At 55.6% G+C, this 13,599-nt stretch overlaps 1 protein-coding gene across 6 annotated transcripts; it reads right to left on the reverse strand.

Moving 5' to 3' along the window:
- Positions 1 to 319: 319 nt before the first annotated feature.
- ZNF775 (zinc finger protein 775) lies at positions 320 to 13,091 on the reverse strand. Of its 6 annotated transcripts, XM_079785401.1 has the most exons (4): positions 13,011 to 13,089; positions 6,087 to 6,138; positions 5,474 to 5,534; positions 320 to 3,619 (listed from the first exon to the last, which is right to left on the reverse strand). In XM_079785401.1, the coding sequence occupies exons 3-4, from the start codon at positions 5,502 to 5,504 to the stop codon at positions 2,046 to 2,048; spliced, it is 1,605 nt and encodes a 534-aa protein (XP_079641527.1). In that variant the 5' UTR covers positions 5,505 to 5,534; positions 6,087 to 6,138; positions 13,011 to 13,089; the 3' UTR covers positions 320 to 2,045. The 6 variants fall into 6 exon arrangements, with proteins under 6 accessions (XP_079641527.1, XP_079641530.1, XP_079641525.1 ...); XM_079785404.1 differs by lacking the exon at positions 5,474 to 5,534 and having other exon boundaries at positions 13,011 to 13,091; XM_079785399.1 differs by lacking the exon at positions 6,087 to 6,138 and having other exon boundaries at positions 5,474 to 5,888; positions 13,011 to 13,033.
- Between the last annotated feature and the right edge of the window lie 508 nt (positions 13,092 to 13,599).

Raw genomic sequence — 13,599 nt, forward strand, 5'->3', positions numbered from 1 at the left:
ATACAGGTGTTTGATTTGATCACTGAACACAGGCCACTTGTGGAAGATAACAAGCTATGGTACAGAAATTCCATTGCATGTCTCTGCAGTATGTGTCTACCCCGGCCCTCAGGCACCTGATTCCATGGGCTCCAGTGATTCTGCAGGTCCGTCCTTGCAGACAGTGGCTCTCTAATACAGGCATGGTACTCTAGGATGCCTTCCTGGAGTAGGTGTGCTCACTTGAGTTGGTCTCCGGATTTGATAAGTGGCAGAGGAAGAAGCAAATGACTCTTGAGCCTTCCCCAGGGTTAAGGTAGGTTTTGGGTTGTTATTTTATTTTGCTTTTTATTGATTTCAGAATGGAAGGGAGAGATAGAAACGTCAATGATGAGAATCGTGGACTGGCTGCCTCCTGCACACCCCCTACTGGGGATCGAGCCTGCAACCCAGGCATGTGTCCTGCCCAACAACATGTGAACTACTGCTTCATAGGTCCATGCTCAATCACTGAGCCACACTGGCCAGGCTAAAGTGGGTTTTGATGATATCCAAACCTACTGTCTGGGGGAGGAGCCAGGCAGGCATTACAGGGAGAAAGGGGAGCAGAGAGGGGGCCTAGGAAAACCGTTCTGCTTTGGCTTCTGCCTGGCCCTGAGAGCTGACTGAAGGATGGCCACACAGCATGGTTTATGATCAAAGACCTGGACCACAAGTCGGAGCCCTGGCTGAACACTAACCATTACCTGACGTGTTCCCCAGGTAAACTGAATCATCACCTCCACCGGTCTTTCTGTGGTGCTGCAATTAGAACTCCTGCCAGATGAAGGGGATTAAACAAAACCCGGAAAGAGGAGTAACCAGAAGCCAGGGTGAACACAGCCAGGTCCTGGAAAAGGAAACACATCTCTGAGTTCAGAGAAGCCCGCAAGCCCTGGGAGGCAGGTACACATAGTTCATCCTCCTACAGAATTAGCTAGGTCCCCCCCTTTTCCTCCCACCTATCCAACCCTAGCACCCCAACACCCCCTCCTATGGGAAAATATAGTCCAAGCCACAGCTGGGCTGAAGCTCTGGGTTCTGCTTTGGAAAAGCATGAGGAGTGACTCTGGGGGGCTACAGGTTGAGGGGAATATGTGGAAAGAGATAAATTGCATTGGAAGAGGGGAAAAGAGAATTGGATGTGGGCAGTTGCTCTGCTCGTGGTCAAAGCTCCTTATCCTGGTCCTGGGGCAAATGGTCCCTGAGAGCACACAGAGACCTGGAGATCATAGATCCAGAGACCGGAGATCAGGAAGGGAAGCTTAAGAAAGACAATGAGACCATGTGAGATGGTCAATCCTTCATTTTTCTCCTGTGACACTGCCATGATAAGGAGCCAAGTCAGCCATCGGGCATGCCCCGGGCCCACGGAGTAGGAGCAGCAGGCTTGGCTCTTCCCTGCTGCAGGGCCCTTCCCAAGCCACCAAACCTCAGCTGAGACCACACCCCTTGTGCCCAGCCCCTGACGGTCTCACACATCCCCGTCCTAGGGACAGGCGGGCCATAACAGCACCCTACGCAGTGGGGCCCTCACGGTCAGGACCATAGAACCATTCACTCCTTCCAAAACTATGTACTGAATGGCCATAAGTGCTGGGCATTGCCTTTGCACTGGGAATATGCTTGCCCCTGCCTCGCCTGCATGTGGCAGGCGGCACTACAGCTGACCAGTCCAGACCTCGGCCATTTCACACCAGGGAGCCTCTCCCTCAGCCCCCAGCAGGCCCCCACCTGGCGCCTGAGGGCTGGGGTCCCACCTCTGAGGAAGTTTACGGGGTTGGCCCTCAACCTGTCAGGGACACATCCCAGCTCCAGGGTGAGGAATGCCTGATCCCACCTCCTCCCTCAGCCTACGGGGACCTCTTGCGGTCTCCCTTTGGGATGCTTCTGGAATTCTGTTCTCAGGCCTTCAGAGCCTTGTGATAGGGTCTTACCCCCTGGGGTTCTAAAAGCCACCATTCTGGCCATTCCCCACAGGCACCCCCGCAAACATCCCCCCGCGGGTCCCCCTTGGTCCAGGTGCACTAAAGCGCTTCGACCTTGACGCTGGGGGTGGGCGACAGGGTCTCCAGGTGCACGCGCTGGTGCTTGAGCAGGTGCTGCTTCTGGCTGAAGCTGCGCCCGCAGGCGGCGCACCGGTAGGGCCGCTCGCCCGTGTGGTTGCGCCGGTGCCGCGTCAGGTTGGGCTTCTGGCTGAAGCGGCGGCCGCACTCGGGGCACGGGTAAGGCCGCTCGCCCGTGTGGATGCGCCGGTGGACGGTGAGCGCCGACCACCACGCGAAGCTCTTGCCGCACTCGTTGCAGATGAACTGGCGCTGCTCTCCGGGCCCAACCAGGTCCTCCTGCGCGCTGCACCACCGCACGTCCGCGGGTTGCCGGGCCGATGGGGGGCTGTGCGGTGGCGCCGACCGGCCCTGGGGGCCTTGGGCCTGAGACTCGGGGCCCAGCAACTGAGCAGTGGCGGCGCCGGTGTGTGCGCACTGGTGGGCCCGCAGCGCCGCGCGGCTGGGGCAGCTCTGGCCGCAGACAGGGCAGCGCGCCGCCTGGGCGCCTGGCAGGTGCGTGCGCTGGTGCTTGAGCAGGTGCTGCTTCTGGCGGAAGCTGCGGCCGCAGTGCGGGCAGGGGTGCGGGCGCTCGCCCGTGTGGTTGCGCAGGTGCCGGGTCAGGTTGGGCTTCTGGCTGAAGCGGCGGCCGCACTCGGGGCACGGGTAGGGCCGCTCGCCCGTGTGGATGCGCCGGTGGATGTTCAGCGACGACCACCACGTGAAGCTCTTGCCGCACTCGCTGCAGATGAACTGGCGCTGCTCGCCGGGCCCCGTGGCAGCGGCGGCGGTCCGGGCCCCCACTTGGCGCCACCAGCCCTGGAAGAGCCCCAGCCAGGCCCACTCGGGGCGCCCCCGCGGCGGCCCCGGACGCAGGCGACAGCCCCCGCAGGCCGCAGATTCCCGGAGCAGCTCGAACAGCCTGGCGCGGGCGCCCTGGCGGTCCCGGACGTGCGCGCGCTGGTGGATGCGGAGGCCCACCTGGTGGCGGAAGCAGCGCTCGCACTCGGGGCACGAGTAGGTGGCGGGCCGAGAGTGGGTTTTCTGGTGTTTGAGCAGGTGCTGCTTCTGGCTGAAGCGCCTGGCGCACTCGGGGCAGCGGAAGGGCCGCTCGCCCGTGTGCTGCTGCTGGTGGCGCGCCAGGTTGGGCTTCTGGCTGAAGCTCTTGCCGCAGCTGCCGCACAGGTAAGGCTTCTCGCCCGTGTGGGTGCGCTGGTGGATCTTCAGGGACGACCACCAGCTGAACCTCTTCCCGCAGTCCAGGCACACGAAATGACCCTCGCTGGCAGAAAGAACGGGGCTCAGGGGGCCGGGGGCTGCCCCCGGAACCTGGCCTGCCAGCCCAGCATCCTGCTCAGTGGGAGGGGTCCACCTGGGAGGCCCAGTCTCCTCCTGTCCGCCCAAGGATCTGGGTTTCCCCAGAGCCTGGCATGGTGGGAGGCCCAGGGGCTGCTGGAAAATGTTTTCCTTGTCCTTGGAAAGCGCGGCCGGCGGCGCCAGGGTCTGCAGCAGCCACTCTGGCTTCTCTTGCTTGATCTTCATCACCAGCCGGTCTCCTGCCAGAGGCAAAGGGACAGAGGACGGGGAGAGTCAGTCACTGCTCTGAGCTCTGAGGGAGACTTGCCTGGAGGACAGAGCAGGAGGGCCAGAGCATAGCAGAAAATAAGACAGGGCCGAAGAATGCACAAGGAAGAGATTTGAGAGGGGGGAAGAGGAAATGGGGACAGGAGAAAGAAGACAGTAGGGCAGTGATGGCGAACCTATGACACGCGTAGCCATTTCTGATGACACGCGGCCGCTGAGGCGGCCACATGCCAAGGATGAAACATTTGCTGCTCCTGAGGATGAAACATTTGCGAAATAATGTTTTTTCCTCAAAGTGACACACTACCCGAGTTATGCTCAGTTTTTTGGCAAAGTTTGACACACCAGGCTCAAAAGGTTGCCCACCACTGCAGTAGGGGAAGGAAGGGCAGTGGGGCAGGGGCAGGTTGGGGTTTGGAGAAGGACAAAGGGAAAGATGCAAAATAAGAAAGCTGGTCCTGGCCCGGTTGTTCAGTGGTTAGAGCGTCAGCCTGTGCACCAGGGAGTCGCGGGTTCGATTCCAATTAAGGGCAGGTACCTGGGTTGCAGGTTCAATCCCCACCCCGGAAACCAATCAATGTGTCTCTCTCATATTGATGTCTCACTCCCCCTCTCCCCTCCCTTCCACTCTCTCTCAAACTCAATGAAAAGAATATCCTCAGGTGAGGATTAACAACAACAAAGAAAGGAGGGAAGCTGTGAAGCTGCTGTGCCAGGTGCCCCCCTGCTCTGCCCGAGGCCCAGAAGGCGCAGAGACAGTTAAAGACACCCATCCAGTGAGATCTTCCCTGGAGAGCAAGCAGAACATGGCCAAGTTCAAACATCTTCTTTTCCAAAGGATCCTGTGCTGGGAGTTTGCTCAGCGCATCTGTGCCCAGTCCCTCAGTGGCCCATGTCACCGCCGGGCCCTCTCCAGGGTGGCAGCCATGGTGTGTGGGCACCTCACCTGCTGGGACCTTGGCCATTTGGCAACATCACTTTTCTTCAACAAAAGCAAGAACAAGAAAGTCAGCCAGAAAGGTCTCAGCACCAGAACAGGTGAGCCTTGTCTTTCTACTAAGCCTAGGCCCCTCTACTCCCGAGTCCCACACACAGGGCTGCTCAAGTCTACAGGGGCACTTTGTTCCTCTGGCTCGTGGACATCAGCCTGATGGGAAAGGTCTGCTACAGACACTGAATACAGACTCTATGTTTCCCTTATATGACGTTCAAAAGCTGGCAGGACTAATGGATGAGTTAGAAGCCAGGATAAAGGCTCCCTTCTAGAGCGCACTGTTTGGAAGGGGGCAGGAGGGACTTCTCGTTCTGGCAATGGTCTCTTTCTTGATCTGGGTGCAGGTCACATGGGAGTGTTCATGTCATAAGAATTTATAGAGCTCCTGAACTATGTACTTTTCTATGTGTTACACTTCAATAAAAAGTTTACATTTGATTAAAAGTAGGTAAAATAAAACAGTTGTGAACAAAGAAGAGAGAGAAGCTCTAAACAAAAGGTTCCAATATTTAAAAGACAATAAATCCAGAGGAAGTAGGAATTAACAAAGAAAATAGCACATGTGTGTGCATGCCAGTGTCTGTGCGTGTGTGTGTGTGTGTGTGTGTGTGTGTGTGTGTGCTTGTGTGTTCCCTTGCCTGGCAAGTTTTGAACTGCCCTCTGTCATTTTCTTAGTTCTTGTCATCTGCCTTTGTCCCATTCTTTGAAGACCTTCAACATCCTGCAATTCGACACCCTCTAAGTGAGGGCAGCTTTGGAGGGACGCGAAGACGGAAGACGTGCCAGGGGAGGAAGCCATGGTTGGCTCACACCTTTCCATCTTCTGTCTTACCTGTGCTGGCACCTGCCAGGCTGCTCTCCATCCCGGGGGACCCACGGTGCCCTGACTCGGTCTGTGCGTGAGATGGGAGCAAAGGAAACAGAGTTGGCCTGTGGGACAAGGACAAAAGGCTTTCCCAGTCCTCGTGCCACCTCACAGAATGCATTCCTTCTTTTTCAAGAGCTTTTCTGTCTATGACCTCGGCATAGACAGAATTTTTTAAATTGCACACATACCTGCTAAGCAGGTAAAACAAGCATGATTCCCATTTTATGAAGAGGAACCTGAGGTCAGAGAGGGCCACTGACATGCCCCAAGTCACGTAGGTGCTGAATGGTGGAGCAGGGCAAGATCCCAGGCCTTCTAGCTCCCAGACTAAAGCCTCAGGTCCATGCTCTAACATCTGCAGGGCGGGGTGTGAAGGACACTGCAGGGGAGAAACTCAAATGAGTTAGTGGCCTGAGAGGTCTTGCAGACACCCAGGAAGGCAGAACTGTGCCTGTGAAACCACGGCCCTCCTCTCTCTAAGTCCCCGTCTATGTCCCAGCACAAACCCTCCCAAGGAGCACTCCATGCAAGAACGCACAGTCCAGCTGGGCTACGTGTCCGCCAATCCATAGCTCACCTTGCTGGTTAATGCTCCAGTTGTTAGAACATTTCCTGATGGTTCCTCATGCCTGGAACATGATGGGGTACAGGTCATGCTGCTCAGAAGCCTCGGGCTTTGCACTGGCTGCCCCTCTGCATGAGGTGTTCTGTCTCAGATCTTGGCATTCCCCCCCTCACCTCTTTTAGGGCTCACCTCCTCAGCGCGGCCTTCCCTGGCACTCTGGGTAAAGTCACAAGCCTAACTCCACCTCGCATTCCTCCATGACATGGTATTTACTTTGCTTATTCCCCTTCATCTGGGGGACAGGAACGCTTCGTGCCCACTGAGGAAGGCCCGGGACAGAGCCCCGCACAGAGCACACCTGACAGCGGTGTGTGGCACGCAGAGGCGGACTGTGGGCAGCCTGCAGTTCACTCTCTCCGCCCAGGTACCATGGACTGCCTCTGCTATGGACAGGATTCTTGTTTCACACGCCTGCTTCCCCGTAGACCCCACACTCCCAAAGAGCCCCACTGAGGACCTGTGGCTCTCAGATCAGCTCCAGCGGCTGCTACCATGGGGCTTTCCTGGCCATCAGCTGGAGCTTCCTCCAGGGCACCTCAGTCCAGCCACCCTCACAAGAATCCCTGTCTTATCTTGCTCCCTACCCCTACCGGGGCCCTCGAGAGCCCCCAGAGCTCCCATCCTAAGGGTCTCCCCTCTCCTCTCCCAGATCCCATTCCCAGGCTGGGAATCTGGACCCTGCCAAGAGAAGTGGGGTCGGAGGAGATAAGGGTAAATATGAATCTAAAACACAGAAGAAAAAAACATTTTCCCTAGTGCAGAAAGGGAAAGAGACCCCTTCCCTTTCCTTCAGAACATTTCTTTAGAAAACTTCTAAACATAGGTTCTTCCTCTGTCTCTTTGAGATGTACATAAATCATTTTAAAGGCAAAATAAGCCTCTTGCCAGCTTTACAACCCTGGAGCATCTCTCTCAGGGACCTGGAAGCCATCTCTTTGAAATATAAATATCAAGGGAGACAGGGCCCTGTCTCCCAGTCCCCATGGGAGGCTGAGACCCTAACCTGGGTAGACACCTGCCTCCAAGCTGCAAAACTACCTCCTGTCATAAAGAGATGAGAAGTGTGTTTTTCCTCTGGATAAAGGCAGTTAACTAACACCCCCATTACCAGGTGAATCTAGGATGAACTCTGTCCTCTCCCCGGAGGACTAGTGACAGTGTACCTGGAGAACGTGTGTATAACAGATTGCACCTGCTGGGCTGTGTAACAGGTGAGATTTCTTTCCGTTTTTGCAATCTCCTGGTGGACTTCCTGTGATGTGCATCTCATTCTGGTGTGATGATTATTCAATAATAAAAACATGAACAAAAAGATAGATACAGAGACAGTAAAGCAACAAACAGACTTTCAAATTACAGGGGGAAAGTTAGGGAGAGGGGGGGAGATAAGAAATCAAACGAAGGTCTTGTATGCATGCATATAAGCATAAACAATGGACGCAAAACTCTGGGGGGTGAGGGCATGTGTGGGTGTGGGGTGGGGGGGTAATGGTAAGATATGTACACATATAATACCTCAATAAAAAAATTAAAAAAAAAAAAGGAAAGTGAGTAAGTAAATGAGAAGGGTTCAAAGCAGTTTCTGGCACCATACAGTAAGCAAAGCAAAATGTTAGCTTTTATTATATTTTTTAAAATTTTTGTAGCTCATCATATTATTCATTCATAAATTGCTGCCACTCAAAACCATAATGCGGGCAGATTTCCTAGCCATTTGAGTCAGAATTAGTAAGTAGCCAGAATAGAAAAAATAATAATAATAATAATAATAATAATAATAAAAACAAAGACCCCAGCCGGTTGCTCAGTGGTTAGAGTGTCGTCCCGCACATGGAAGAGTCCAGGGTTCAATTCCCGGTCAAGAGCATGTACTTTGGCTGCAGGTTCCCCAGCCCCTGCAACCAATTGATGTTTCTCTCTCTCTCTCCCTCCCTCTCCCTCCTCCCTCCCTTCCACTCTCTCTAGAAATCAATGGAAAAACTATCCTTGGGTAAGGATTAAACATAACAAAACAAACCTATTGTTTCCTACTTTTGTGAGGAGCTTTTCTGAGTTGGCAGGCGATTTTGTTTTTAATTCTATTTCCCCAGTAGGGTGCACTCCTTCTGTGGTTTATAGACACCAAACCCTGCCTGTGGGGCAGAGAAAGGGGAGCCGGGAGAAGAGGGGAGGAAAGGCCCACCGTGGGGGCCCTGCACACTCTGTGTCACACGCCTTGGGGAAGCCTCTCACCAATGTCCACCTAAAGAGGCTCAGGGGATTGGCGAATAGGGAGGCCACCGAAAGGTGGGGAAACTCAGGGGGCAGGGGCCAACTTCAGTGTGAGGACAGAGGGTGGGGCTTGGCCTTATTCACAAAACCCTAACACGACACAAGAGGCCCCTTAGCCTAATCAAATCAGTCCTACTTGACTGATTCTGTCTTCCAAGAGGTATTAAGACCTAAAAATCGCCTCAGGACCTAGCTGGTTTGGCTCAGTGGATAGAGCATCAGCCTGGGGACTGAAGGGTCTCAGGTTCCATTCCAGTCAAGGGCACATGCCCGGGTTGCAGGATCGGTCCCCAGTAGGGGGCGTGCAGAAGGCAGCCGATCAATGATTCTCTCTCATCATTGATGTTTCTATCCCTCCTTCTCCCTTCCTTTCTGAAATCAATAAAAATAAATATATATTTTTAAATCACCTCAGGTGACAGAAAGACTTCAATTCTTAGTGAACAATTCACAGTGAATTAATTACCTCATCCCTGGGTACCCCTGGGCTCATTAGGGCTTGTGGTCGGAGTGAGACAGAAGACACGAAAGGAAGTGGACCCTCATGGGCCCCAGGGAAAGAAATAAGAATGAGAGGGCAGGGGTAGGAGGAGCACGGAGGACAGGAATAGGGGGTAGGCAGGCCATGTCTTGGGGGCCCACCTCCACCTGTGTGCTCAGGTGGGACATCTGGGAAACAGGCGAGCGGGTATCCTGCAGACAAACCCTGAGATAGCCAAACCCAGGAAAGTCCCTCCCCATGGCCACTTCTTCCCAGGTCGGCCAGGTCACCAGGTACACCCGCCCCACCCCACGCTGTGCCTTTTCCATCCTTCTCTCTTATTCTGCCACCCAACAGTCTCACGCCACCTGACGCATCGGTTGACCTGAGAGATGCCCAGGAACCCACCCAGGAGGCTGCCTAGCAAAACGCCCCAGCCAGAAAACAGGAGGCCATGGGGCCAGTCCGCCACCCCCAACAGTGCCCACTGAGTCTGTGAAGGCCGCTTGGCCCTGACCCCACACTCCAATGACCTTTCCCTGGCGGCCCAACAAGTTCTGTGGAGAGCAGGTCTCAGGGCAGGCCCTGATCACCATCCCCTTCCCAGCCCCTGGCTCCAGGCCCAACCCTCCCTACGTGGGGTCGGGCTGCAGCTGGGATGTGAGTCCCCCTCAGCTGGGGCAGCTGCCATGACAACTGCCAGACCACACAAAGCGGGGATTGTGGCCTGTGGCAGGTGGTGAGGTCTGGGCCAGGGGAAGGTAACAAAGGAGCTTTGGTCTTAGCAGAAACTTGGGGGCGGGAAGGGGCGGACAGCAGCTGGGTGAGGAGAAAGGCCACAGGGCAGGGACATGTCCAGGTCTCCCACATCCTCCCAAGCTCAGGCCCCTGGAGCTTTTCCACCCGCCAAGCACATCTCTCTTCGGAGACTCAGGCCCCGAATGGGGAAGAAGTGGATAGCGCCTCACGTGTCCTTTGTCACCAGTGGAGCAGGGACTGGCCACATGCCCGGCACCAGGAGCTGAGGCTTCAGGGATGGCCCAGCTCCTAGGCCCTGCTCAGTCATGAGCCCCGACCCAGGGCTGCACCCATGTCCTCACTGTCTGCCATGCTCACTTATACCAACAGTCCTGCCCCCACAGGAAACTGCAGGCAAGGGGACAACCTTCCCCAGGTACCCCACCACATCGAGCTGGCCTCCCTCTGCCCCTTTGTCCATGCTTCCGTACTTTCTCTTAATCACATCTCTCCCAACCCTCCGCTGGTTTAACCCCACCTGGCCCTCCGTGCCTCGCCCACTCTAACCAGCCTCCTACCCTCTGCCATGTGCTTTAGTCTGGCTGGCCCACTCTCTGCTGGCTGATTCCTCAGTGGGCAGGGGAGGCAGGGGGGTGGGGCTGAGAGCTTGGGATAGGGTTTACTTCTTTTTAAAAATATATGTTTTTATTGATTTCAGAAGGAGGAAGGGAGAGGGAGATAGAAACATTGATGAGAGAGAAACTTCAATCACGTCCCCTACTGGGGATCAAGCCTGCGACCTGGGCATGTGCCCTGAAAACGAACTGGAGACCTCCTGGTGCATGGGACGACACTCAATCAACTGAGCCATACCAGCCGGACTGGGGTTTGCTTCTGATTAGCCATGTGACCCAAGACCAACTGCTTTTCTTCTCTGGGCCAGTTTCCCCATCTGCAGATGCAAATAATGCGTGTTCCTAATGTATAGAATTGTTCTATCAAATGGAAGGAACAGTTGAAAAGACTGAAAAATGTTCACAAGGTGCGAGATGACTTCTTTTTAGGTCATTGCAGTTGCCACACCTCCCCCCACACACACTCCCCACCTTGTGAGAACTGTATCACAGGGTTTCCCCAGTAGGAAGAACCCCTTTTAGTGACCTCAGTTTGCACCCGCCAGCCTTCCTTGGGAACCAGTTCCCCATGCCTCTCCACTTCCTGGAGGTCCCTGATTTGACCCCAGGCCCATACCTGTGGCACCTCCTTGCAGGACTTCTTCCTCTACCTGACTTACATGCACATGTTTGCTGGGACTGGCCCACCCCCGCCTCCAGGCCCCCACACCTGCCCCACACCCATGGCATCCCCATCCCAGCGTCCTTTTAAAAGAGCAGCACTCGTGTTCCTCCACCCCAAGTCCAGGACTTAGGAGCCTGCCAGGGCCTGGGACCCCCATTACCTGATCTGAAGACCAGGGACAAAACCAACTGCTCACAACACTGAACAAGTGTCATTTTAATCTATAAATCCTTTTCTAGTGTTTGCTGCATTTTGAAAGAGCTTGGGAAACGTAGGAAGTGTTTCCCTCTTGTAAGATGAGGAAAGTGAGGCCAAGTTGACATTCTCTGACTCAAAGAGAATTAGACGTCAGGTCTCCTCCTGCGCACCCTGACCGCGCATTTCCCTCCAGGCCACTCGGCCCTAGGAAACCTTGGATTCCTCAGCTGACCTCTCTCCAGGGGCAGATGCATGGGACAGACCACCTCCACCATGTTCTGCACTTGACCCCAGACCTCCCTTGCTTCCCCAGAGATGACAGTGGGTCCTCATCACGCCTTTCAAAAACGCACCACCTTCGCTACGACAGAGCACAAACGCCCACAACACACAGGTCACTGAGTGGTACCGGTGCTATTTTTAAGACCCTCAGACCTCCTACTGCCACTGCCTTAGTTCAGGCCTCACCACTTCTCTCCTGGACACTGTACCTGTTTTAGAGCTTATCTTGCCCCTCCAATCCACCTACCACCCAGAACTCAAAGCAATATCACAATTTGGACATGTTTCTACTTTGCTCAAAATACTTCAATGGGTCCTCAACACCTTGAGGTTCAGTTAAAAATTTCTTGGCAAGACCATTTAAATTGGCCTCTGCTCACCTCTCCTCACTGCCTGAGGCTCAGCCTGCCCCATTGTCCCACTCTGCGGCCCCCTGACCTTGCCACGTAGCACGCCTGTGACCAGTCCTGGAATACTTCTGCCCAACTCTTCCCTGCCCAGCCCGATCAGGGATCACTGTGACCAGGAAGCTTTTTGGATTTGTCAGGCTCAGTTAGGGGCCCTTCTCTGTTTGACCTGTGCATCCACCCAACCCAGCACCATTCACATGGTATAATAACATTTTGTCTGTCTCCTCAAGACTGTAAACATCTTAATACACGGACTGTTTCTCTCTCCTCAGCACCCAGCACAAGGTCCCACATGCTGACAAACCATTGATAACAATTTTAATAAAGGAACATTTAAATAAAAGAAACTTAAGTCCAAAACAGATTACAGAATCATAGAACCTTAGAGTTGAAAGGAGACTAACACCCTCTAATCTTTTCATTTTACAGATAAACACAGGGACCCCCTCCCCCCCCCCAAAAAAAAAAAAAAAAAAAACAGCCTAAGCCTAGCCGTTTTCCTGCCCTCTGTCATTCTCCCCCCACCCCCACCCCCACCTCTGTGGCTTTGACCACACCCAACCCAGGCTCTGGCGGACCAAGACCCAACTCCAGGCTCCATCTGTCCATAGGGCCATAAGGGGCATCATCTCAATGTCCTCCACCTTTACAGGAGAAGAAGCCCCCAGCCCCTGAGATCTGAGCTGCTGTGCCCATTTTCCTGGAATGGAGGTTTCAGGGAGACCCCTACACACACTTCAATTTCTGTAGTGCTTCCCTCTCATTGTTCTCGCCCCAACCCTAGTTCCCACTCCTTCGATGGTTCATTGGGCACCCAAGTGTCACTGCGGCGAGCACGGGGCTCCTGCCCTGCAGGGCTCCGTCTTCCTGGGACAGTCCCAGCGCCCGACCATCGGGACAGCCCCCGCGCTCACCACCCGGTTCCTCCCGCGGTCACCCGCCCCCTCCGGCTGTCTGCCCCGACCGGCAGCCCCTCCCACGCACGCCCCGAGCCCGTCCCCACGGGCTGTGTGGATGGGGCAGAGTTCGAGGCCGGAGCGCGGGGGGCTCAGGGGACCCCGAGGCCGCCTCCAGCCCGGGGTGGGTGGAGGCAGCGCGGGAGGAGCGCCCGGGCGCCGGCCCCTAAGCGCGGTCCGTCCCTCCGCACGCCCCTCCCCGCCCTGACTCAGGACTCCGAGGGAGGGACGGAATAAATACCTTTGACTTTGAGGCTAAGGTTAACGGGAACTGCCACCCGGGGCGACTTGGGCACTGGGCACCCCGGCCCCGCCAGACCCGGCTGGGGACGGGCGCGCGCCCCTGATTGGCTGGCGCGCCTGGCATCCCCAGGGCCGCCCCGCCGCCTGATTGGATGCGCCTCTCAGATGACCACCTCGGCCCTATCGGAGACGCCCGCGGGGCGGCCCTTTTGTTCTCCGGAACCAATAGTCGGGGTAGGCGGGCTGACCTCGCCTCCCTCGGCACCTGAGGCGCAGTTAACTCGCTGGTCGCGGGGCACCTGACCCGCGCCCTAGGCTTCGAGGGGAGGACAGGCGGGGACGAGGCCTGGTTCTGACGGGCACCCCTTCCCTGTCTCCCCGGGGCTCTCCCGCCCGGCCCCGCAGATCACGCTGTGAAATCCACCCAGTCCGTCCGACGCTCTTGGCGCCAGGGTCTGGGGGAAGCTGCAGGAACCCCACTCGGATGCTCACACTCGAGTGTGCATGTGACGTGGTGGTGGTGCTGGGCACCACAGCACACCAGGTGTTAGTGAGATGTGCGCGTCTCATGTGACAAAATCGCCCTC

Source organism: Cnephaeus nilssonii, assembly GCF_951640355.1.
Source record: "Cnephaeus nilssonii genome assembly, chromosome: 12".
Taxonomy (NCBI): domain Eukaryota; kingdom Metazoa; phylum Chordata; class Mammalia; order Chiroptera; family Vespertilionidae; genus Cnephaeus; species Cnephaeus nilssonii.

Excerpts from the sequence above, each read along its gene's own strand:
- ZNF775 (XM_079785399.1), bottom strand. The coding sequence starts at position 5,864 with ATGTTAGAGCATGGACCTGAGGCTTTAGTCTGGGAGCTAGAAGGCCTG. Across the intron at positions 3,620-5,473 it reads CCTGGCAGGTGCCAGCACAG|GAGACCGGCTGGTGATGAAG; the intron begins GTAAGACAGAAG and ends TGCCTCTGGCAG.